At 44.3% G+C, this 25,288-nt stretch overlaps 1 protein-coding gene across 2 annotated transcripts in view; it reads left to right on the forward strand.

Annotated features, from left to right (window-relative positions):
• Positions 1 to 11,736: 11,736 nt before the first annotated feature.
• The window catches only part of ANKRD6 (ankyrin repeat domain 6), a 28,971-nt gene continuing 15,419 nt past the window's right edge, over positions 11,737 to 25,288 (forward strand). The window contains exons 1-2 of one of the 2 annotated variants that reach the window (XM_088519752.1): positions 11,737 to 11,878; positions 20,472 to 20,570. In XM_088519752.1, coding sequence (XP_088375878.1) covers positions 11,759 to 11,878; positions 20,472 to 20,570 — 219 coding nt within the window. In that variant the 5' untranslated portion in view covers positions 11,737 to 11,758. Of the gene's footprint in view, positions 11,879 to 20,471; positions 20,571 to 23,025; positions 23,360 to 25,288 lie in introns of those variants that run through there. The other variant, XM_088519751.1, reaches the window with a different exon arrangement.

Below are 25,288 nucleotides of genomic sequence, written 5' to 3' on the forward strand. Positions count from 1 at the left end.
AAAGCAGTGGGTATGTGAAAAGAGGCCAAAGACGAGAAAAATAATAGTAAGGAAGCAGTAGGCAAGAATACTGGTGATCTTGAGAAGGAGCCAGTGCGCTCACTGGCTGGTGCCCTGCAGAAGGTGCTCGCGGTAGAAATGCTTTGCTGCTCTTTGAGCCTCACCTTATGAAAATCGCTATGCAAAAGATCTTCCATCTCATCCCAAGAGATGAACATGAGTAGAGCATGAGTGTAAAGAATTAGTCATTTCTGTGGAACCTAATTGATGTTTAAAGCATAGCTTGCTGTTTTATATACTTTCATTTCCTCTGGCTGAAGAAAAAAAACCCTTTTTTTTCCATGAGGTAAACCTTCACCCAGTAAGCATTTGTGCAGTTTCAAGCATGTGGTTTATTTCATCAGCTTCAAGTGCCTGATTATTTTGAGTGGATCCCATTCTTCGAATAGCTTTCCCCCACCATGGGATGTCGTGGAAAACATCTGGGAGTTGTGCTTTCTCTCCTTTTTATCACCAAAGAACAAATTCTTCTTTGTTTGAGTGTGAGTATGGAAGTCAGCAGCCTGCAGCCAGTATCAAACTGTGCAAGAGGAGAACCAGGACTGAAATTCTCTAAAGGTGCATGATGTTTGGAGTTGCATCTGTATCTGGTTAACCCCAAGGAAGCTCTTTTGTAGGTGCAGCTTGTACAACATTATAGAGAAAAGGCTTTGGATCTGTAAATGGGCCACAGAGATTCACTGGCTGCTAATGATTATTGAGGACAGAGCTGACTATTTGTCCCTCACTAACTGTTGCCAATCTTCTTGGTAATTATTCGAAGGTTGTACTGAGATTCTGGCAAGGGTACTGAGCATCTGCTCAATAGCAGGCCCCCTTTGAAAATGTGGCTGGATGCTTCTGAAATTAATATTACCCTGGTGACACTTCTGTGTTTCCATGTTGTGTCAGATGACAAAGATGGTTAAAACTGCCTTTGATAGATTGTTTATGCAGTGAGGGCACCTGCTTCATAAATGTTTAATGGTCCTACTTACACTAATTATCAGTGAAGCAGAGCAGATACATTAGATCTGTAACATTTACTGCAGCAGGAATAATGCTGTACTCAAAGGCATCAGTGTCTTATATGAAAAATTAATTGTGCAGTTAAGCTGTTATTTTAAAATGTTTTTCCTCTTGGTGGTGAAAGTCTTTAGTCTTTCAATGCTGCAATTCCGTTACTATGTTTGCTATGGAAATTATAGGGGATTTTGATTGCCAGACTTTGCCAAGCGTTATGTAAGCAAGGCAAGTCTAGAGATTCTGCAGGTGCCTACTAGAGTGATACTAGTGGTATTTTTTAAAAAATTGGTAATTACGCAGTTTTCTAGATCTCTTCAAGAAGTTTAGAGAGGTTGGAGAGGTCTAGACCTCTTCAATTCAAGGCAGTAGCATCAACCTTCAGTGCAGCCCGTTCAGGTTTAGCAACTGAATGAGAAAGCATGAGACATGCTGAAAGCTCCTGAATTGATTTATGATCACATCCTCTTTGAGGAAAACCTGTTTAGCCTACAGCGGTTGACTTTTTACAGCTTGCAAAGAAATTTATGAAGCAAATAATCCTTAAGTATCCTTAACTATTTCATATGTATATGTTGTCCTTCATGGATACTATACTTAGAGGGGCCAATCTTGCAGATAGTTAGTAAGTGTTTTAATGTCTGCTAACGTAAATGCTAAAATCAAGTATATTATACTTGGTTATGGGCAAGACGATATTTGCCTGAATAGACAGATGATGTCTTCTGTGTTCTCCCACAACATAAATACATTTGCTATTGCCTGAAAGTATGCGAAGTACCTCAGTCAAGTGGAAGTGGTTGGTGATGGGAAAGAAAAGTCAGGAGGAAAGGTAAGTGTGCAGAGAAATCACACCTCCACTGATGGGAATGCCAAAATGTTCCCCAGAAGTTAGTCCCACTGCTTTGGTGTGCCAAAGAAAGAGCCTGGCTACCAAAAACTGTAACTGCTGGAGTTTTATTATTCTGATATGGACTGTTTAGAGAATAGTTCTGGTGAAAAAATGGTAGAAATTTGAATTTGCTTATTAGAATTTGCAAATCAAATATATATATATATATATATAGTGGATTTAGCCTTCCAGCACCAGGAACTTCTGGCAGTGAAATAAACTCCCAGGCCAGATCTATGCCAGCACCTGTACACTAGTGCCTCCCCTGGGCACCGATGAGGAATGAGCGGTCACCAAAGAGAAGACTGTAGGGTAATGCAGGGCAGCAAATCCTTTGTTTTCTCTTGTCTGAACATTAAGTAGCTACTACCATGCTAGCAGAGATCTCCAAGCTATAAGGGCACAAAAACGTGACTGGCAGTCAGGGAGAGAGATTCCCACGAGTATAATTAAAAGCTATGAAGACCCTTTGCTGTAAGCCCTTCCAAGGTGTCAGATAATTATAGAGATACAGCTCAACAATTCTAAAATACTATTTTTAAGATTTGTTGTTGGTGGTGTTGCTGAGAAGTATTGTAGACAAGCCAGAAAGATTATTTTACTGCTTGTTACAAAGGCATTGCATGACGCTTGCTCCAGAGACACCCAAAGATACTTCAGAGGAAGGTGGAAGGCTGTTCCTTTGGCAGCACCTGCCAGTATTATTGTTACATAACTTGTTTCCAACTTAGTTAAGCTGCAGCTAGTATTTCAAGCATTACTTATTTGAGTGAATGTTATTTCACGGGATAATTAGATTAAAATACTTCCAACAAAATGAAAATTTAAGAAAAATGCGGAGTTAAGGGGGCCATCCTTGAACATTCTAATTTTTGCCTAGTGTGCTGTATATTCTGCAGTGTGCATCAGAAGAGAAAGCTAATGTATTAATTCACAGATCCAAGCTGTGAGAAATGTGATCGAAATTATGGGAAATGAAAATAAAGTTAGTGCCATGCTAATACAAGAAGATCTTTTAAAGGCACTCAATTGAGCCCTTTTGGAGAGGTTCGGAGAGGCTTACAGATTTGAGCATGTTTTTCGGTTCAGGTGCATTGTGAATATGCAGTCTCAATGATAATTTAGAAATAAATAGCTGGCAGTGAGGTGGGCTTCTGGCTTCCTGATGCAAGATCAGCACCTTTTGTTACGTGTTTGCTTCTTGCTGCACACACATCTGCAGATGCATAATGCTGTATGGGATTCAGTGGGGTCTCCATCCATGAGAAAAGATCTCACATGCTTCATTATTGCCAACAGCAATACATTAATAAATACATTAAGAAAGATTAGAGGTCATTCTGGTAAAATTTTATGGGAGGAAAAAAAGTGAATTTAGTAACTGTAGTAATTGGAGCAAAGCATTTGGCAGCATTGCAATCTGCAACACCCTGGTCCAGGCCCAGACTGTTTCCCAAGAGAGTGATGCCTGTTTTTTTTTGGCGTTTTTTGCTACTTTGGGTCTAAACTCACAGATAAGATAGAATCAGATCTTTAAAAACTATGCCTTTTTAGCAGACTTTGTAGTTGCTAAAGAATGACCTTTGTCCTGTCAAGGATCCAGAGATGGTTTTAAGACGCTGCCCAGTATTTAGAGACTCTTTTTAGGCCTCATTCACAGTCTGCTTAGGCCAGAGGAAGTCCTTCTGTCCTGAGCATGTTTTGGATCTAGCGCTAATGCAGTTCAACATTTGAATCGTGTGCCCGCCTAAGGTTTTGCTTGTGTTTTACAGACAGCTTCTCAATGGGGCTGCTGGAAGACCTGTTTAGAGAGTGAAAATCACAGTGGGAGGCCTGGTGCCCACGGTGCCTCACAGTGTTACATCGCTGCCTCCACAGCCGCGTGACCTCCGTGCTCCCTTCCCCACAGCCATCTTGTTCCTGTCATACGTGTTTTCCAGGGTGTTCCCGATCTGTGGATGTTTGCGCTTCCCCCTGTTGGTAGTGGGGCACAACGGGAAAACTCCTCTTCCACCAGCTGCAGCCGTGAGCCGTGTGGAGGAGAAGTGCTGCCCCGTAGCGTGTGCTGGGCCGCTCAGTGCTCCCGTCCGCGTGCTGTCGGAGTCCGTCTCCTTCCCATTCAGATCTTATGGCGACCACTGTCTTCAGTCTGGCCAGGCTATTAACATTTTACCTGACATGCTGCTTATCAGATCCTTATGCTCGAGCAGATGCCTAGCAATAATGGGGAACTGTGACAGTATAAATAACATCTCGGGTGCTTGTGGTGCCTCTGATGGATTCACTGCGGAGGTGGGGGATGCTGGTCCACGTAACTCACTGTGTGTTCCAGCACACTCCCTGGCTGTCAGCTGGGACCCTGCACGAGCAATGGGTGTCATCACTGTCTTCAGCCATGGCTCTCTTGAAGAACTACAATAGGAAGTGCATCTCTGATGCTCTTGTTCACTGGAAAATCCTTTTTAGCTGGGAAGAGTGTGTGCTTTTTTTTTTTTCTTCCTCTCCTGTTCTGTCACTCAGAGCATTTTCTGATGTTACCTGACCATTACTCTTCAATTCTTTCTTTAAAAGTTAGGACTTAGCTCAAAGAGAAGTTTTGGCCTTGGCGCCAGTTCAGACTAGCTTGTCAGAGAGGAGCCTTCTGGCCCTGAAAATCTATAAATCTAAGTATTGCCTGTGCTCCTGGCAGTCTGAAAAGCAGCGTCTTTAAAACCATCTCTGGTGTGAATGAGGGAGGCTGAGGTCAGAATGTGCTTTTTGCAGTAGAGGACTCCTCGTTGTGAATAAAAAGGAGAGAAGAGGTACGGTGGAAGGAGAGGCCTTCATTTTGGAAAGGATTTTAGTGCAGTCCGCTTCCAGTTAGAGTCAAGGGAGGTTTTACAGTCAGCTTTGGTGGGACTTTTGTGGAGTTTTAACTGATTGACAGATGACTCCTGTGCAGAAGATGCTGGCCAAGGAGAATTTTCGCATCCAGAAATCCCACTGTGTGTGAATGCAACGTAAAACTGAGCTCTCCCATGATCACAATTGGGTGTCTGCTTGGTTCCCAAGGTTTGGACCTGACACTTCTGTTAAACAGCAGTCAGCTGGAAAGACCTTCTGACTGTTTTTATGCAAATAGGACCCAGACATCTCCTGCACGTGTGTTTGCACACACACAGTGTTTCCTACTAAACAATAGATATTTTGTTATGTAAATACTCTTTAACCGAAGAATGCTTGCTGAGATTTGAACTTGAGTTTACTGAATGTTTTTGACATGTTTGTGTATGTGTATGCTGAGGGAGAGCTAGGGAAGAATAATAATATTCCAGAGCTTTAAAGAGATAAACAAAAATCAGTGAAGTACTGTGGAAAATGTTAAGTATATAATCTGTCCTGGATAATGAGGGTCAGGATTATGTGGAAAAGAGAAAAGTAGGAGGGGAAGAAAAATAATTGCCTTTGTGTAAGGAGATTAGTGATATTTAACTGATGACCTGAAACAGTGCCCTTGATCTTCACCACCCATCTCCGTGTGTCTCCATCTCCTTGTGGAACCGTCCTGCGTGACAGGTCCGGCTTTGTGGGATGGTTTTGGTCGTAACCGGACATCGTTTGAGATCTGCCAGTCAACGAGGGGCCTGGACTCAGGGAACTGACCCTGGAGGTAGAGCGAGGGGGCCTCGTTTAACAGAGGGCTTCATCTGTCCGCGTGCGCAGCCGTCGGGACCCGCCGCCGGCCCAGACGCCGGCGGCCGCCAGCTGTGACACGAATGAGGCTGATCCGCTTCTCCCAGGAAGCAGCTGCCGCGCAGAGTCTTCTCTGCTGAGCGCCTATTATTGAAGTAATTAATAGCAACAAGTGGAAGAAAACAAAACAAAACAAGCAGGAAACACAAAACGTTCCCTGTTTGTCCCAGTTCCCCGTGTCGCGGGGCGTGCTGATTCCTAGTCACACAACGGTGCATAAGATGACCGAAGAGCTTTAAATAGTGGAAACTAACACTGGGATGAGCCAGACTGTTGTGCATAGCTGTCCCATTTTCCATTATTGGTTAAAATTAGGCCAAAAATAGTACCGGTGTGATTGTAAAGAACAGTAGGAATCACATGCATAATGCCCTTCACTCAGCGGTCCTTTACCCCTTTTTTTGGATATTGTTGCTGCTGTGTTTCTCGTAGTGATACCTTTGGCTGATTTTCTAGCTGCCTCTTGGGGCAGGAAGGAGTGAGAGGCAAAGTCCTCTCTTTAGTAAAACACATTCACTTTTCATGAGCAGTTTCCACTGGATACATGAGGGGATGTGGGGAAAAAATGGCTTAAGGGAAGGCAGTGCTGTAGGTCTTGGAAAAGAATCCAACAACTTGAAAAGTCATCTGAGAGAAGTGAAGGATAGATTTGTATCTAGCAGCAAATGATAAAATAGGTTAGATACCAAGAAACATTCACATTCTTTCTAACACAATCCACTCCCTTAGTAAAAATGCCCTGTTATTCTAAAATGGATACAATACTTTTGATTGTCGTATTTAAAGCAGGACAAACTTCACAGTGAGCAGTAGACAAGCAAAAGAACATTTTGTGTATTTTAATACACTGTTATGCACTAGCAAGAGAAGAAACTCATTTTCTTTGAGAGCAGAGAAGAGCAGTATTAGACACAGGAATTGTTCTTTAAAAAGAGTTTTGATTATTGTAAAATATTAATTATTGTGTGCCTTCCTGTAACAAAATGATCTAACTCCATAACTTACACTGGCATATTCAAAAATAATCTAGAACAATTTCATTATGTTGTTTTTATTGCATAGAAAGAAAATCGAGGTGGTGAGCATTTTTCTTGGAACGTTCAGCGTCATTTCTGGTGATAAAATACAATTTGGCATGCCTTCCAGAAAATAAGAAGTGATTTTTTTTTTCTTTTACTCTTGTGCCTTGCTCCCATGGTAATGGACACATAGAGAAGCATTTTGCACAGAAGTCTTTTGTCAGCTCTGGAAGCATTCTTTTATGTAGATATGAATTTAATTTGGTGGTTTTATTAGTTGAGAATGACCTGTGTTTTGCCACAGTATCCCTGCCACATTGCTTTGTTTAGCACTGTGTTTTTTATAAATTTGATTAGCTTCTACCTGTTAAAAACTTGGGGAGCTTCCTTCCCTCCCCTCAGAGGGTAAACAGTCCTTTTTTGTCCTTTTTTATGAACTTAAGGGAATAGTGTCATGAACTTCCAGGCGTCCCAGCCTTTCAGTATCGCTGAGGTGCCTTGCACCAGCCCTCTGTCTCCAAACCCCTCCTTGCTCTGTGTTTTTTGCTGTGGGCAGGGAGGTGAGGCGGCCGGAGGTGCCTCAGAGGGCAGGGAGCTGCTCCGGGGGAGGTGGCGTGAGCAGGTTCTGCGCTTTCCTGCCTGCTCTTTTGGCTGCATGTGAGAGACGCGGGAGCTGAAGAGCTCACAGACTTGTCGTGGTGGAGCCAGCTGCCCACCCGCTCTGTTGTGTTCGGCTCAGACGCAAACACTTCCTAGGGCCTCGTGGCACTGGGTGACTCACTGAGTTGCTGAAATCCGGGGAGATGCTGCTGGGTCACAGGATCTGGAGACGTTGCCTCATTGCTGTGGAGCTGAAATACTAATCCGCGATGGCAGGACTGCCCTTTCCCGTGCTCCACGGATCTAGGGAGCGTGTCCTTCCCAGGAGCGATTGCTTGGGGGAGCCACATTGCTGCTCCTGGATCTGTGGGCATTGCACCTGGCTGGCTCCCTCGAGGGATTTGGGAATTAGGTCCTGGCTTTCCCATCCTCCCCTGGGTAAGTAATCTCACCTTTGCCATGGGCAAGCAGAGCAGGCGGTTCCTTATGTTAAAATGTGAAAGCAAATCCAAATCCTTTTTTTGTTTGTTTTGTTTTGACAGAATATGTTGGGATATTCACATGTTCTTTGCTTCCCAAAATGAAAAGGAGCCAGAAGGCAACAAGAGCATCCACACAGAAAAACAAACAAACGAACAAAAAAACCCCTGCAATCTGTTCTTTCAAACAAGTTACTGGGAGCCGGTGCTCCCAGATTTGGGGCTGTTAGGAGGGGTTTGGTTGTGGACACTGGGCAGCAGCGCAGGGGCTGGGGCGAAGCCTGTGGTTATGCTCATTGTAGCGCTGCTTTTGCACCCTCTGGGTGTGCAAGGGCAGTGGGGTTGTTAGTGGTGGTATTTGGGCATCCGCTCCCTTCGTGGCTGAGCGGAGTGTGCGCATCTGCTAAAGCAAACATGCTCTGTGTGAGGCACATGGAGAGTTGTGCCTGCAGGAGGTGATACCCCTGCTCTCGTGTGGCAGCTCCTGCTGAGGGATGCAGAGGGGAGTTTCTGCGCCTGGGATGAGAGGAGTGAGGAGGTGTTCCCCTTCCTGCTGCCTCAAGGCTCCTGTCTCTGGTTTTTGCTGTCCCAGGAGAAGAGGGATGTTTGGCTTCTCAGGCACTCGGGCTTCCTATTCTGATGGAGCGTGCTGTTCTGAGCTGCAGATAATCCAAGTGCGTGCAAGGACGGCAATGTGAAAGAGCCAAAATCGGGGATTCGTTATGTGGATACCCTTCTGTAAAGGACAATGCTGACTAGGAAACTCAGACAACATAGCAGAGAGCTGTAAAAGACTGAAGGCTGAATCAGTTCCTTAATTGGCTTTTACACGTGATTCGATCAGTGGAAGAGGGGAGAAGGAAAAAGATGTTTTAACAGCAGTGCCGTGACTGCAGATCACTCAGAATCAGGCTGAGGAAGCTAATGATCTCTCGGAGAGAGAACTGACTGCAGTCATCAGAAAAGAGCAAGGCAGAAGATCAAACCAGAAAGTGAGTTCAGCTCCTGACACTTGACTTGCAGACAGGTATGTACCTGTGCACTTGGCTTTTCCCCAGCAGCACTAAACTTCTGCACTGCCACCAAATCATTTGAGCATTACTGTGTGTTTGTGAAGTGTCAGCATGTCAGAAAAATATTTGCACTGAGGTTTTTGTAGTGAAGGTGAAAATCTCTCAGAATGTCAATGATAAGATTCTCTCTCTTTTTTTTTAATTAATTAAAGGAATAAGGAAACTAAGCAGGATCAGATCCATAGGCTTTCAGATGCACAGAGCTTGTTATCAGTGCATCTATGAAATGCATGAGCATCCAGGTTAGGTGTAAGGATGGAGATAAACAAGGGATTGAGCAACTCGTTTGGAAGCTACCATTACACAGGTAGGTGCTGGCACAGAAACAAGTAATACTGCTGCCCGAAAGCCCATGGAGAAAGATGCCTGTTGACAGGCTTGTCCTGCACTGTGCAATGGTCATGAAGGGCAAGGAATGAGAAAGGCTCTTGGGTTACAGAGGTGCTGGTTTGGGTCTGAAGGGAGGGTCATGGGGGCTCTCCGAACAGCACAGTTGGGCTCTGGTGGCTCAGTTCGTTTGTGTAATGTTTGAGTAATGTTAAGCACAAAATGCTTATGGAACTGAGATGTAAACTCGTGTTGCTTTTCATAGATGAACTCATTAGTTACAGCCCCTCTGTATTTCTTGCCTCTTTTATATGGCTTGTGCAGTGTGGCATGGGGCCGGCAGAGCCATGCGCGGACGCGTGCGCTCATGGCGAAGCGCCCCAGGACCTCTGCTTCTCCCCACGCTCTGCCTGTCAGGGTGTCCCAGCTGCATCCGTCAGGCCGGGAACAGGGCAGGAGCAGTGCAGCTGCACAGCGTGTGCTGCCTTTCCTCCCGTGGGCCCTGCTTTCGAATCCCACAGAGTTTTTGTTCGTCTCTTTGTCCCTCTGAAAACACATTCAGTGTTGCTCCCAATGTGTTGTCATCTCAAAAGCAAGAGGATAGTACTGGAAAGCTAAGCAGAATTCTGCCTGGAGATAGTATTGCCTAATGCTTGTATCTAGGAATCAGGAGTCAGTTACCTGGAGTCATTTCCTCCTTTGACATAATTTTTCTAGTAATCCTGGAGAACTTTCCTGTCCTTTAAATAGTTCTTTTCCAAAGCGGATGCAATATGCACTTCCTCAGAGCTTTTTCTGTAAGAATTAATGGTCAGAAAATATTTTAAGATTCATTTATATAAATTGCCAGAAGAGTGCAAAGTGGATCCTTCTGCTCTCCTGTGCTACTACAAATTAACCAGCGGGGTTCTAATACAGGCAAGCTTGTGATGAAAGATGCTTAGTGCAGATAAGTGATCTTGCAATGTCAGAAGCCTTTGGACACCACCTTGGTGACACGGAACCCTATTACCTGTGCAGCTGATGTAGGTTACAGTACCTTCTTGTTGCTGAAATGCATAGTGGATAGGAACTTGTCACACTGGAGGGGTGTACGGTAAAAGGCCTCGACTGCAAAATGTAGAAGATGGGGACTGAATGTGCTACAACAGCCCTCACATTTCCTTGTTGTTCCTGGGATTGTCCTCCTAGTATGAAGAGAGAAATTAAGCCTTTTTTCCTGCTCAGGTGATGACCTTCCCATTGAAACTGTTAGCAAAAAGTGATGGGATGATGATGTGGAGGTTTTTGTACTATTAGCTGGTGTGAGACAACCCAGTCAATTAATGGGGCCATCAAAGGCATTAAGCATTAATGGCTTTCAGTTGCTGCTGTTCTGGGCTGGCTTCAAACAGTTGACATAGGGCATTTTATTTCCTTGTCAGTCTCCAAGATGACCTAGTTCCTGTAGTTATTACCCTCAGACGATGCAAAATCAGTAATACCAGTCTGTGATAAAAAGGGGTGCATTGCTGTTTCAAGAGAGGGGGAAAAGATGTAATCAGCGTACACACTCGCTATCTTGAAAGGTGTTTTTGCTGTACTGAGACAAATGTTAGGGTATGAAATCTTGCCAAAGCACAGGTAAAGCTGTAGTCATCCCCAAAGGGGAGGTTCTGAACCCTCAAACTCCTCAGATAAACTTTCTCTCTTCACTCTTCTTCAAGTAAACTTTCTGGAAGCGTGTCAGAAATCTCCTTCTCAGCTCTGGTAGTTCCCTGGAGGCACTTGCTCACAAGCCCTTTGCCTGGTTTGCGTGAACATGACTGTTCCTGGGCCCCATGTGGAGTGATGCAAGCGCCGGTGGGAACGTGGTGTTTGGGATGACGGCGGAGGTCAGCGCCTCCCGGCTGCAGCCCCCGCACAGAACTCCTTGGGATGGTCTGGAGGAGGCTGCAAAGCATTTTGTACTAGTCAGGTCAGCTGCCCTTAACTGCTGCCTGTCCTCAGTCCTTCCAGTGCAGAGGTTGTGTATTTATATCTGCAGCAAGCGACTACAACCTGTTCCTGCTCCCTCAGCCAAAACAGACTGAGCTGCTGTTTGCAACAAAGATACATAGCTGGAGCTTGGCTGGCGTAAAGCCTAGGAGAGGAGGAGAAAACGAGAGAGAGAAAGAGCCACAAAACGACAGATTAGCCTGGAAGAGGGTTATGCTTTCAGAAACTTTAATTATTTTTGTCCCACATGAATGAGGTTACAATAAAAGCATGCTTTTGTCTACAGCCCCATGGAAATGCAGTGATCCCACACGCAGGAGCCCCAGGGCTTTTCCCTGTGGTGCCCTCCCATCCCGATGGGAAGGCAAACACCCTGGGGGGAGCTGCGGCAGCGCGCGGGGCTCCGGGATGGTGCTGATGGCAGTGCTGTGTTCTGATCCACAGGTCCAGAGGATGGCATAGGAATAAAGGCGCCCTCCGGCGAGCCGGGGCCCTTGCTCGTCTCCGCGGGGCTGCGTGGATGCTCCGAAGCCCGTGTGTGTTCGCACTGAAGAAAGCCGCCCGCTGCTTGCCCTGGAAACCTTTCTCTCCTAATTCATGAGCCAGCAGGATGTGGTCGCCGTGCTTTCAGAACGCCTGCTCGTAGCCGCCTACAAAGGCCAAGCGGATAATGTGGTGCAGCTTATCAACAGGGGTGCCAAGGTAGCAGTTACCAAGGTAACGGGAGAAAAACGCTTTGCAAGATCCCTGGGAACTAACATAACTCCTCAGGCATTGTGTGTGGAAATGCCCTCGTAGCCCTGCAGTTTTGAATGTCATTGGGGCTAGGCGCGGTGTTTGGATTTTCTGGAGGTTTGTACCCAACGCACTCACGTAAAGGTATAAAATAGTGCCTGATCTCGTATCATGCAGCTCCCCGTGGTGCCCACATGCCCGTTGTGAACGCTGAGTGCTTAGAGATGTGCTGTGACGGTTGGAGGTGCAGTGGCATTTTTCAAAACGTGCGTTGACTTGTGAACAATGTGCAAAATGATGGAGTAATTCATCACCATCGAGAGAAAGCGGGCTACAAGGCAGATCTTTCTGCATGGGCATGGGCATGGGGGGAAAGCCACCCGCTGTGGAGAGGCAAAGGTACACACAGAAAGTGTTTCTTAATCTTAAAGTCTTTTGATACAACAGCCTAATTTCTGGCCTCACTTTTTTTGCTGACATTTTCATTGATTTTCTGCTCTGTAGTCCCCATCAGTTCCAAACTTTGGGGCTGCAAACTTTATGCCCTGTACCTTATTCATAAGGTCAGCACTGAAGGATTTCTGCTGTGATTTTATGAGAATCCAAACTAACATCCACCTATTCCTAACTTTCAGCATGTTATAAGCAATAGCAGCAAATAAAAGATGAGATAGGAGTGACTGTTGTAGAGAAGGTTCACTGAGCAAAACGGCCTGAAGAGAATTGGGTCAGTTAGCTCTGATGGAGCTGCAAGGTGAAATTTGGGACTTCCTGTTTTGACATATTACTGTTCTCAGTCCTGCCTAGTCTTGTTTGTATTTCCATACTGATTTTGAACACAATAAATATATGGAAGTTAATACTCACAGACAAAAAACAAATGTGAGTATGTTTGACAACTAATCTGATTTTTACTCTCGTTATCTGTCAGTGACAGTTGTTTTCAAACCCCATACAGTGTTTGGGTTGTAGGTAGTATTTATTTTGAAAGCTGGAGTGTTCCAAGGGTAAACAGTTACAAAAACTGTTTCCTTGCCAAAACTGAGGCCTCTCCTTGTTAGATACAGTGCACCAATATAATAAATGTGAGTGGTCTCTGTTGCTCTGTTTCCTGTTGTGTGCTTGCCTCTGATGAACAGCTACTGAAGGTGGTCAATAGTACATCAAGAAATGCTTATTTACGGATGTCTGGTAGCCTGGGGATTTTTAAAGTCTTCGCCTCTGAGGTTATTTGAAAATAGTGAAAGTAGTAAAAGTGGTGCATGTTCTGTATAAATTTGAATGTTACTGTAATTTTGCATCTAGATTCCATGCTCCTTGAAGCATAGCATGTAGCATCTTTTGTAATGGTCTAAACTAATCGTAGCACTTACTGAACTGCTTGCTGGGATTAGCTGACAAAACCCACACAATCATAGTGCGAGACTGGCACTTTGTTAGTGTTGCTTGTTGTGCAATTATCAGCTCCTCTGTTAATTACAGTGAGAAGAGTTAAGGCAAACTGAGCTGAACCCCAGTGACTGGACATGACTTCCTAAAAAAGAAATGAAATGTTTTTAGAAGCATGTGTTTTTAAACCCAAACTCAGTACCTTTGGTTAACAGCAGTTCATGTGCATTTTTCTTTCCTGTGTGACGCGGGCAGCTCCCAGCTTCTCGCGCCTGCCTTGGTGCTTAGCCTTTGCATGGATATCCAAGCAAAGCCATTCTGGTGGGGGCGGAATGTGGCCCCCATGGGCTGCACTGTGCTTGTGTCTTCCCTGGAAAGCTCTACGGAGACACGATCTCTGGCCATCTCTCTCCGTAGCCTGGTGCTATAGGATGGTAGGAGGATGTTTGGAGAAGACAAAGGCTGAAATACCTTACGGGGTAATTCTGGGTGCATCCCGGCGCATCAGCAGGCAGTGCAGCTGGCCTCTGGTGATTCAGGTTGTTTTAGTGATGTTAATCATAGAAAAGTAAGTGCTTCCAGAACTGAGATGTAAACTCATGTTGCTTTTCATAGATCAACTTATTAATTTCAGGCCACAGCAGAATTGCGGAGGAAGCTCGAGGGTACTCAGGAGAACGTAAGGCCCCACATGGGAGCGACAGAGGTTTGTGCGTGGGCTATTTTGGAGACTCTCCCAAACTTACTCCACCCAAAGCCCATCAGTTCTGGCTTGGTAACGTGCTGTCAGTGCCTGCAGCTGGTATCTGTGCCTGCCCAGCTGGGCCAGCTGCCTAGGGAGAGCACGTGTGTGTGTGTGTGAGTGTGTATGTGTGTGTGTGTGTGTATGTGTGTGTGTGTGTGTGTGTATGTGTGTGTGTGTGTATGTGTGTGTGTGTGTGTGTGTGTGTGTGCCTGCCACGGGCTGTGCAAACACCCCCTGCGAGAGCCGGCCTGGCCAACCTGGGGAAACAGGCTGCAAGAGCCATCTAAGTCAAGGACAGAGCTGTCACAGGAGCAAGCATGTGTATATTACCCTCAACTACATTTAATATATCATTAACATATTAATATATCATATATTATTTCGGCTATCAGACTGGCCAGGGTTTTGTGCAGCCTCCCAGTAAGTGCAGCAGGAGCAAAATAGTGACTACCTTAACGGGGATAATGATTACCTTAAGGGGTAATAATTGATCCAGGACTGACAATTACTACTATTATCATAGCTGCTGCTACTACAAACCACTATTTTTGAGTGGAATGTGTGATTTCTGAATGGGAATTAGGTGGCATGCTTGTCACAGCAGGGAATTATTGGTACAGCTTTTGGATAAATTGAAAACAAAAGACCCTTTTTATCTCAGGGAGTGGAGCCCCTGAGAATGAAGCATAACATTACAGAATGAAGCATAAAAGTCATTTTATTCACATGCATGCTTTAGTCCCCTTCTACCTTTGTTTTCTACTTTTTGTTCACATGCTTAATTTCTTTCCTGTCAATTTAATTTTAAGTTCTCCGGATTTGCTCTGAAGAAAAGCGATTTTTGTTCCACTCGGCCAAAATATCTGCTTAATTCTATCAGAGCTTTATTGGAGTACGACATGCAGTGAAAAAGCTCTCTACAGTGAGAATAAAAGTTCCCTCATCGTTTTAGGGTCAAAATGAATTTCTGATATGCGTCTGCAAAGGCAGACCTTTTTTTTTTTTAAAAAGCACCATAGAGAACCACAGCTTGAAGTGGCTGGGCTCTAGAGCAGGATTTGCTTTATAAACTCTTGCTAAATGCTAGAGAATTCTTTATTCTGGCTAGACTAATTGAGCATGGCTTAAGAAAAATGAGGCATATTTTCCCTAATAAAACAAGAGCTTTTAAACGCTGGGTAGTTGGCAAAGCAGCTCCAGGTCTATTCTCACATATGAAAGGTCATATTATGTCATATTATGTGGTTAATCACTGCGTCAGTCAATAATTGAACTGTAAAATAGCCTTTCATTTTTGTCACCTTTGCGTATACTGCCATTCACCTTAACTAGGTGAGCTGAGAAAAAGCATGATGCTAAAGAGTCAAAAGTCAACGGAGAATTGATGTTTTTAGGTGCCTGCTTCTATGTTTGCTGCCGGGTGCCTTCGGTTTGCGCTGATCTCAGTAAGAGCCGCCTGCTTAGCTGAGTTCCTCCCTCCCAGGTGAAGTCAGTGCAAAACAGAGGTGGAAACACAGCCTGGCTTGTGCTGTGCTCTAAAGTCACGGGTTTGTGCCAGTCCTACTCGTGTCAAACAGGGAGTGAGAGGGCAGGGTGCTGCTGGGGGGTGAGTTGGTGGTGGCCTCAACGTGCTCTGTGTCACCTCTCTCCGACGGCAGCACCCCCATGCCAGGAGCTGGTGATCAGTGGCACCTGCAGATGCTCTCAGGGGTGAAAGGTAGAGCCGTTTTATTTGTGAAAATGGCAGAAAGTATCACAAATAACTAATGGTTTGACTTGGCTGATTCAGCAGGCAGAATCTTTTACGGAGGATTTTGCTGAATATGCTGCCACAGCTGGAAGATTCAAAACTAAGCCTGGTATGATAAGTCTTTTCTTCCAAGCTAGAAAGAAGGTCACATTTTTTAGTTCTTTTGGAGTGGAGCTTTCTTTCAGTAAAGTTATTGAAAGTTGCACCTTTGAAACTTAAGTTGTGTTTCTTTAGATGTTGCGAGATGAGATTGGGGAGGGAGGCAGGAAGGGATCTGAGGAGCACCAGAAGTGGTACAAGAGAAATTGTGGTAGGGGAAGGTGCCGTTTGTCAACCATGGAAAAGGTTTGTTTGAGAAAATAAGAATGTAGTACAGGCAATTTCAAAGAAGTTTACACCATGGGTTAGCACTATGGGTTTCGTGACCATTTTTTTCAAAGCGAAGCAGAATATAACTCTTCTGCAGACCACAGGGTGAACTGAATTCCACAAAGAAATGATGATCTTTGGGAAAAGCTATGGAAATGGGAAAGCTAGGTTTTTTTTTTTTTTTAAACTCAATAGTGCTATTAATTTATTTACTTTTCCTATTTCTGTGCTAGAGTTGACATCAAGACCTACTTTGGGAGCATGTTCAGTTGTTGAGATCTTGAAAGCAGTCTTTTTACCTTCCCTTTTAAATTAATGGCACAGAAAAATAAATACATGTCGATGCTTTCACATTTTTATGTTCCTTTCATTTGAAAAACTACTTATTGTCTTAAGTGTCTGTCTTAAATAGTAAAGCAAAAACAATGTTTAGGGACTTGTTCAAAACCCGTGGAGGTCAGTCAGAAACTTTCTGCTGATTGGAGTGGGCAGGTTATTCATGGTGAACAGTCCAACAAATCGCCAGTGAACTGTGTGACAAGACTTTGGTTTCTCTTCAAGGTTTCTAAAAAAATGTGGATAAACGTGTTTTTGTATAAATGCAGAATGGATGACTAAATAATGGTGCTTGTGTAGCACAACACGATGGTGAAATGGAGACCTGAATGTGCCTGCATGAAAGAGTGCATGAATATATGAACACAGGACAGGATGCGGCAGCTTGTGGTGCTAAGGATTTGGTGTAGAAAGCACACCTAAAGTAGCTTGACAGTTACTCTAACAAAATATCTGTTCTTAAACGTAGTTATGGACAGTTGCCTGCCAGTGTTTGAAAGGCAGAATAAAAAATAAATGCAAATAAAAATTGTACCCTCTCGTGTTTGACCACGAAATTCATATGGGTGTTTACTTGTGGTTGGCTGCAACATGATAATCCCCGCAGCTATAGCTCTATGTCACCGTTGGTAATTGCAGCCTCAGTGCAACAGACTCCTTTTTTGTCAATGAGTTGGTGAAAAGGGAGGAGTTGTGATTTGTGGTCTGCAGAAGCAATTATTTGCATTTGAATAAATGTTTTAACCATGTGTTTTTATATGAGTGACTGCTTTATTGATTCATTAATCCAAGACTTGTAAAAGCCTCATTTATATTTCTATAGTAGCTGATAATAACCCTGAAATCATTACAGTTAATCTTTGGAAAGCATACCAAGCTTCTAAGACAGTAATCTGCATGTTAAGTAGACTCTGGTTTTAGTGGTGTCTCCCTGTAATGAGCGTCTAAGACACTCTTGATTGTAATGTTTCCTCTGCCATCAGGACCTATCCGTGTATTCAGATGTGCTTCTTTGGTAGAGCTGCAGTGGTAAATGTGAAATGTTCTTATGGAGGAGACGCAGAAGGAAATCTGTCTTTTGTCTTCCTTGTTCTTCTTCCTAGATTTTGTATTTAAAAAAAAAAAAAGTATATATGGCATTGCCAACTTTACAATAGTAACTGGTGTTTTTCCAAGAGCCTGAGCCCTTCATCAGTTTAATGTCCTAGAATCGTTCCTCCTTCCCGCTCTCCCACTGTAGTTCTAGGGACACTGCTTCCCTAGTCTGGAGCTGGTGGGAAGAGATGAGGACTGTTTGCCGTAGCTCTGGCCTTTGAAGGTCTCTCTAGCTATCTGCAAGAGGTTGGCCTTACCTTTTTGGGTAGAGAATTTTCAACCCCAAAATCCTCTGGAAAAGCTGAAATACAGTAAGCAATCTCTTTCATTTTAATATCTCAAGATTTTTAAAATAAGGACATACGAGTTTTGAGGTCTGGATGAAGTTTTGGAGTGCTTGCAGATGACAGCAGCGCGATGCTGAGCAGAGTGACCTGTATATCCTCAAGGGCAAGAGCGGCCATCCCTGCTCCCTGCGGCGCAGAGGGCAGGACGACACTTGGCCTCCCTTGCTGAAGAGATGGGAACGGAGCCGATTTGACTGCCGACCTCCGCTCTTCCAAAGTCTCCTGTTTTTGCTTTTGGCCAGTCCATCCAATACCTCCCCTTGCTCCCATCTCTGACAGTGGCCCAGGCCCCACAGGAGGAGAGCGGAGGGCGAAGCCGGGGGCGGCTCCTCGTGCCTGCGTGTCGCAGCCGCCCGGGCAGGGCGGCCCTCTCCGGAGCAGGGTCTCCCGCACGCACGGAGGTGCTGGGCAGCCGCGGTGTGAGCAGGCGCCTGCGGGCACTCGGCCTACTGCCCTGCACACGCCGTGCTGCTCCTCGAGCCAGGCCCCGGAGGAGGCTCCTCGCCTCGAAATAACCTCTCACTTCTCTTTCAGGGCTTATTTTTAACCCAATATGTTTGGCTGCACCTCGGCTTATTTTTCAGGGGTTGGAGATGGTTATCTCCCCAGAAAGCTGCCCTGCCAGGGCGCAGCCGTGCCGGTGACACGGTTCTCCTCCTGAGTTGCGCAGGTTTTCCTTCTCCCGCCCCGCGCACACACTTTACAATAAGTTGTTGTTGTGATATATGAGAAGCCTGCTGGGAAGTGAGACACCATGATTAGGTGATTTATCGCAATTAAGTAACATAGAAAGTTGGAACCTGTAAACCTGAGCGTGCTTGAGCATGTCTCCTAATCCAAACGCATTGTTTGTAGCCAGGAATGTTTTGTCAATCCGAATAGTTTTTCTTTTTAACGTTGCCTGGAGACTTCTAACCCTGCTGCTGTTGGGTTCCCTGCAGCTGGAGCCAAGCCCTGGCTCTCCTCCCGGCCCTTGCTAAGGGGAATGTGCTCCGTGCGCCGGGGCCGGCCGTTTGCCGTGGCGGTTCGTGGATGTGATTCTGGGTCCTCATCAGCCACGGCTGTACCAGCCTCTTAGGATACAGGCTGTATGAAAACAGCTCATCTTGGTCTGTGTTTTTATTTTCTTGGAGTTTTCCCAGTGGAGAATTTCCCTAAAATGTCAGAGAAATAATGTTTGTCTTCTGTTTACTTAGGGTCACTAGTCATCAGTCAGCTCCTGAGGTATTCTTCTGTGGTTGATCTTCTAGGGCAGTTTATTTTCCTGCACAGGGTAAAATAAACTTCATGGATTCTTGGAAGGAAAAATATATAGTGGCAACTGCAATACTGAAGAAATAGATATCCAGGCAAAGAAAAAGTAAAACCCCTTTGTCTCATAGAAGGCCTGCCGGACAAAAACCAACTCTTTGTGACGATGCTCTGTGATTTTAGCAAATGGCGGGGATCTAATTTTCCTAGTTGTGATGAAATTTGTAATGAATAGTTTTAGAATAATCCTATTTAATAGGTGTTTCACTCACTTTTCACATTGATGCTTTGCCATGCATGCTTGCTTCCTGGAGCAGGCATTAACTCTTGACTCTCCTTATGAGTTTAGTCTTTTTAGCTTTAATAGGACCAGTTTTTAGGGAATTGCTTATTTTAACTCTTTTTTTTGTCCAGTCTACTACTTATAATCTCTTCATCATTCTATTTTTTTTTTTTACATAGATTCTTACACCTCTTCTAGGAGAAGCTACCTCTTCTCCTGCAATGTCTTATTTTAAATTCTGCCAAAGGATGATCAGACCTCAGTTATAATTAAATATTCTTTTCTTCTTGCCATTTCACTTAGAATTTTGTAACCCATTTGTTAAGGAGATGCCATTTTGCTCATTTAATTTTTGATTTCTACAGTCATTTTTTTTTCCCTTCTAAAGGTGTACATCATTTATTTAAAACTTTTTTGTCCTTTGGTCTATTAGGAAGCTGTCCTTAATTATATTGTAGATTTATTTTTCCGATGTCTATTTTATACTCTGTTTTTTATAAAGGTTAGAGCTTGGTAATCTTTCAAAACAAGATTGATTGTCATATACGTTAAGTCACTTGGAGTAACTTCAAATTTTCCATTTCCGTAACTCTTTTGTTGATAGCAATAGACTGTTAGAGCCACGTTGTGATACAGAGTGGAACTGAAAGTGCTTGATAATTTTAGGTTCCCAAGGGACAGAAACAAACAAAAACAATCATAAATTCTATTTAAGCATTGGCATAAAGCAGGATCTGAGTTTTAACAGGAGTAACATGAGTAGAATATCCCTTTTGTAGAGCATCATTTGGGCAAACTGAAATGTTTCAGCAAGGGGAAGAGGAGTGTTCAGCATGCACAAAATAAGGTAAAGCCCTTATGTCTGTATACTTATGTCTGTCAATTGCTGCTGTTGCAGGTTGCTTTAGAGACTTATAACCAGAAGCAGGAGGAAAAGATGATAAAATTCTGGTCAACTGCTATGGATAAGATAGTATTTTAAGATGTTATTATTTTCTTCTCATTCATAGAATGGTCGGACCCCTCTGCATCTTGCTGCCCACAAGGGCCATCTCCATGTTGTCCAGATTTTGCTGAAGGCAGGTTGTGACTTGGATATTCAGGATGATGTAAGTATATGTAACCATCCTTGTTCAGGGCGGAGGGAAGACGACTGTCATTTCATCAGTAATTTGCAAATGAGAGTAGAACATAGCTTCTTTGAAGTGGGATTAAATGAAACCAAATCGATCTCTTGTATTATTTTTTTCATTTGGAGGTGTAACCTGTAATTTGGAGATGCAAAACTGCCCAGGAGACAAAGCAAAACAGGGTGTTTTTCAGTGAGTAACTTGGTGCTCGTACTGAAGCTCCCAAGCTTTATAAGAGCTCTTGCTACACTGGGCTGATGTGAGTAGCAGTGGGAGCAGTTGTCTGCCAGGTGATGCAGGAGTGAAGCAGAGTGAGTGCAGGGTGCAGGAGCGCCTCAGGTAGGGCCCCCGATCTCTTGTGGGGTTCGCATGAGTGGGAGCTGCTGTCGGGCACGTCTGTGTTGCAGAGAGCAGAATACGGAGCAGCTGCCGAAAGCAGCGTGTGGGATGGCAGGGAAACGGCCCCCTCGTCACTAGTGTGGGATGGGTGGCTCATCACACCTCTCAGACCTTTGGGTGGCAAATCTGTGGCTTTGTATTTAGCAAGGGGCACGTTCTTGTCATTAAGTAAAACATGTAGGATTTCCCAGCTTTCCTCATAAATAGTTAAAATATTGGACCTGGCTTTAGCGGACGTTGGAGCAGTCAGTAACCTTGTGTTAGACATCTCACTCCAATGAGCAGCAATATAGGCTGGACTGTGCAGCAGCAGTTAAATAACCACGACTCCTTTCAGATTTGTCGCTGAATTCTGGCTGTAATATTGGCTCCAATTTGTGCTGAGATGCCTGTGCTCAGAACAGGAACTTCTCAAAACTTCGAATGAAGGCTCCAGCCCTTCTGAAATGCTCCTTCAAAGTGATAAGTAAAGTCATGTGTTATAATTGTGAGAGCATACGGAAACAAATTTGAGAAGGATTGCTTTTGTTCCCTCTGTAATAAATAAAGTGTAGGTTCTTTAAAAAAATCTAGAGATACAAAGATGACTAGCAGAGGCACCTATATGACCATTGAAAGGACACAGGAACCCCCTAGGTGCATTTTGAGAATCCCCTTGCATTCAGTGGGTCTTAAATAAATGTCCTTAAAAATTGGAAAACTGATCTCTTTTTCCATATGAGCAGTTGCCTCTCAGTGAGATTTAAGCAGTATCTAGCAGGTAAGTCTAGAACAGTGATATTCAGGCAGCCAGCTTCACATGAAGAAACTTGTTTTTCTAGGAAGTGTTTTCTGCTCTTGAATTTTCCCTGTGCCCATCTGTGAAAGGAGACTGATTTGCAAGTGCAGCAGGAATTTCAGTTTATTTGAGTAGGGAGTTCATTTTTTGACCTCTCCCAGGAAAAAAGGTACATCAGGAATTCAAGACAAAATTATAGGTACTTTACAAGTGCAGTCAGTATTCCTGAAAAAAAATAAGTTGCTGTTCTAAGACTCTAAGGGCTGCCAATGATTTACTCTTAAATTGGGTTGCTGTGAAAATTGCCTCTTTATTCAATCCTGTAGTCATAAAATTTAACCTATTTATATGTAAACCTGATGCATTCGGCATCATAGGGAAAAAGTAAACCTGTGCTTAGCATGAGCTGAATTCAGCAGAGTCTTGCACTGCAGAAGTGTTCGACTCACGGAAGACCTTATTTAATTTCACTTGTCCTGTGAGCTTCTCAGGGGCTTAGTTCATGAAAACTGGATATCACTTCTAAATGCAGTGACTAATCTGAACAAACTGTGTGCATGCTTGACTTGCAGGTACAAGTTTTTAAAAAGGTGCTTTGATTTTTGACTCTATGTTGAGTATTTATTATCGGGTTGGGGTTAAGAAGAGCCTCAGGAGTTGTTGCATGGTTTAGGAGTGTGTGTTTGCATTTGTCTTGGACTCCAAGTAAGGATTTTTACTTGTGAAAGATATTAACAACAATATGTCTGCTTTGCTTTTATACAGGTCTTAAAAAGATTCTGTATCTCTTTTTCCTCCTTGTGTAATTCACTTTTGCAGTTTGTTTATTATTGATTATCTTTCAGTCATTTTTAGAGTGTGTTCATTGGCAGTGAAGGAGTTTTAGCATCAAGTAAAGTTTTGATTAATGCTTGTACATTTCATTGCTGTTTTTCAGGACTATGCGCTTAGGTTGAGAGATTAAATAGCTCATGAGAGAAGGGAGCATTACGTATTTCATTAAAAAGTAAATAACTTGAGTTGATATTTGCCTGCAGAACTCTGATAAGACAAGGAAAATCTTCTGCCAGGTTCTAAAGAGCTGAAATACATGTTTTTAAATGACAATAAACATCTAAAACATTTGATTTTGAAGTTGACTAGTTAATAAACAAATTACAAGCTAATTTTCCATATGCCAGATGATAAGCAGAAACTTAAAAGTTGGTAAATGTTGTGGAGAGACTAAAACACTGACTTCATGTTCTACAGATACATTCTTTAAAACCCAGTAAGAGCCGTAAGAATTAGTTGAAGAATGACCTCCAGTGGCCTGGAATGGGATTATTATGAATTTCAACCCGTGGAGTCCAGCTCCGTAGGATACGCAACCCCGGGAGCTAATTCTTTCCTTCTCCCTACCAATCCTGAAAAGTCTTACTGGGATCCCAGTGCAATCTCTGAGTGGTCAATGAGTATCCATACAGCACACACCTCAGAAATAGTCAAGGAGAAAGTTGTCCCGGTGAAGGAAACCAAGGATGAAAAAGATAAGAAAAACCAGAAGAGAAAGGCTAGGAAGGAACCTAGAAGATCAGAAAGAGAGAAGGAGGTTAGAAATCTTGCCTCACTCTCGCCTTGAGCTTCGCTGCTCCGTGGCTGCATGCGGTGAGGTCGTGGCGCGGCAGCGTGGCGGGGCGCGCGCTGCTGCGGTGCATGGCTGCATGGCGAGCGCTGCGCTCGGGCCGGGGCCTCGCGCTTCCCGCTCCACGCGCGCTGCTCACAACCCCCCGCGCACAAGTGGCGCTTCGGAGCCAAAGGCTGAGCCCGGAAACTTCTCCGCAGAAGCTCCTGTTTTTAAAAAACAGAAAATTAATTAATCCAGAGTTCGTAATGATTTCTAGCTGCATGTAGATAAGCAAAGTGGCTTATTTTTGCAGTCTCGTTTAAGTCTCGTTTATGCTGTATTTTCTTTCAGTCATTTTTATGCCTTGATGGCTTCTCTTGGTCGTGCATCATCGTTTCTTGCTCAGAGTGAAATGCTTCTTGCGCTGTGTTCATGCTGGTTGTTTAGCAAAGGAGGGGGAGAGAAGCCAACTGACATTGAGAAACTTTAGGGCACGCTGCGTTGCCTTGGTGTACAGCTGCTTCAGAATACTCAAATGTTCTTGTATGCTCCGGAGAGACTTTATGCTTAATCATATTTTTACTTTACAAGTGTTGTAAACCTTCTGCCATCAGCGTACTGCCTTGATTTCAAAGCAGTGCAAGACAGCTGTCTAGCACTTTGGTGTAAGGTGTGGAAGGCACAAGTTTTTGTGGTTGGTTTTGGGGCAATTCCCTGGTAGCAAGAGTTTGTTTGGATGGTTCTGCAAGGGAAAGGGAGGAGGGAAAGCAGGGTGCTTTAGATGAGATGATAGAGCTGATGGAGGCAGTAGAGAAAAGGGAAAGTGTAGGAAAAAGCGTGAGGGTTATAATATTTTTTAAATCAGAGCAAGAAAAAAAGTAACATATTGCAAAAAGGTGTAAACCAACTCTCGGTAGATGTGGGGATTAGGAATAGCACCTATGTGCTATCCCTGCTCCCAACTAGAGGTGAGAGAGTTGGGAGGTGTACATATACCTCTCTGGAACCCTTTCCTAAATTACTTGTGTTATTTCCTTTCCCTTGTGGTGGCAAGGAAGTTCCACCTCCATGTGAGGAAGAACTTCTTTCCTGTGAGGGTGACAGAGCCCTGGAACAGGCTGCCCACAGAGGCTGTGGAGTCTCCTTCTCTGGAGATCTTTCAAACCCACCTGGATGCCACCCTGTGCCACGTGCTCTGGGTGTCCCTGCTGGAGCAGGGGGGTTGGACTAGGTGATCTCTAGAGGTCCCTTCCAACCTCAACCACTCTGTGACTCTGTGAGTTTCAGATATAAAGTAGATGCTAGTCAGGTTCTTGGGTACCTGTTCCCTGTGGCTGCATCCACTGCTTTAAGTTAGTCAGCGTGTGAAGAAAACTCCGGGAGGCCAGATGGTAATTGCAAACACCAGGGCCCTGAATGAGAATCACCAGCCTAGCAAAAACCCTAAAGGAGAGAGTAATGCAAAATGCATGGAGAATGTCAAGATTTACATGTGTGCCTTTCTTCAGGGTTCCCAGCCTGGAGGCCTCTCCCCCAAGCAGGTATTCAAGGTCTCTGTGCAGAGCACAGGTTCCCCTTTGGAAACAGACCTTGTAGTGCAGTAGCCCTGTGACGTGTGGTGGTATATTCAATATTATTAATACCTGGCTTGCTGAGGAACTCACAAAGTAGTGAGAATCAGACTGTTAGACCAGCTCCCACAGCACCTTAAGCGCTTGGAGCGTAGTGTGTATGCTCAAGTCCAAACACACTTGGAATGGCTGAGCAAATCCTGCCCTGTTGCCTTCAGAGCTGGGAGTTTTGGAGGGGTCTTCCCTAGAAAAGCTACGCCAGAACTTGAAGCTCCACTGCTGCCTGTGCCCAGAGGCACTGCTGTGGTAAGGCTGAGGATCTCAGTGCTCGTCTCTTATGGGT

This window comes from Tinamus guttatus, unplaced genomic scaffold (genome assembly GCF_059628265.1).
Source record: "Tinamus guttatus ecotype Peru unplaced genomic scaffold, ASM5962826v1 Tinamus_guttatus_pri_ptg000070l, whole genome shotgun sequence".
Classification (NCBI taxonomy): Eukaryota; Metazoa; Chordata; class Aves; order Tinamiformes; family Tinamidae; genus Tinamus; species Tinamus guttatus.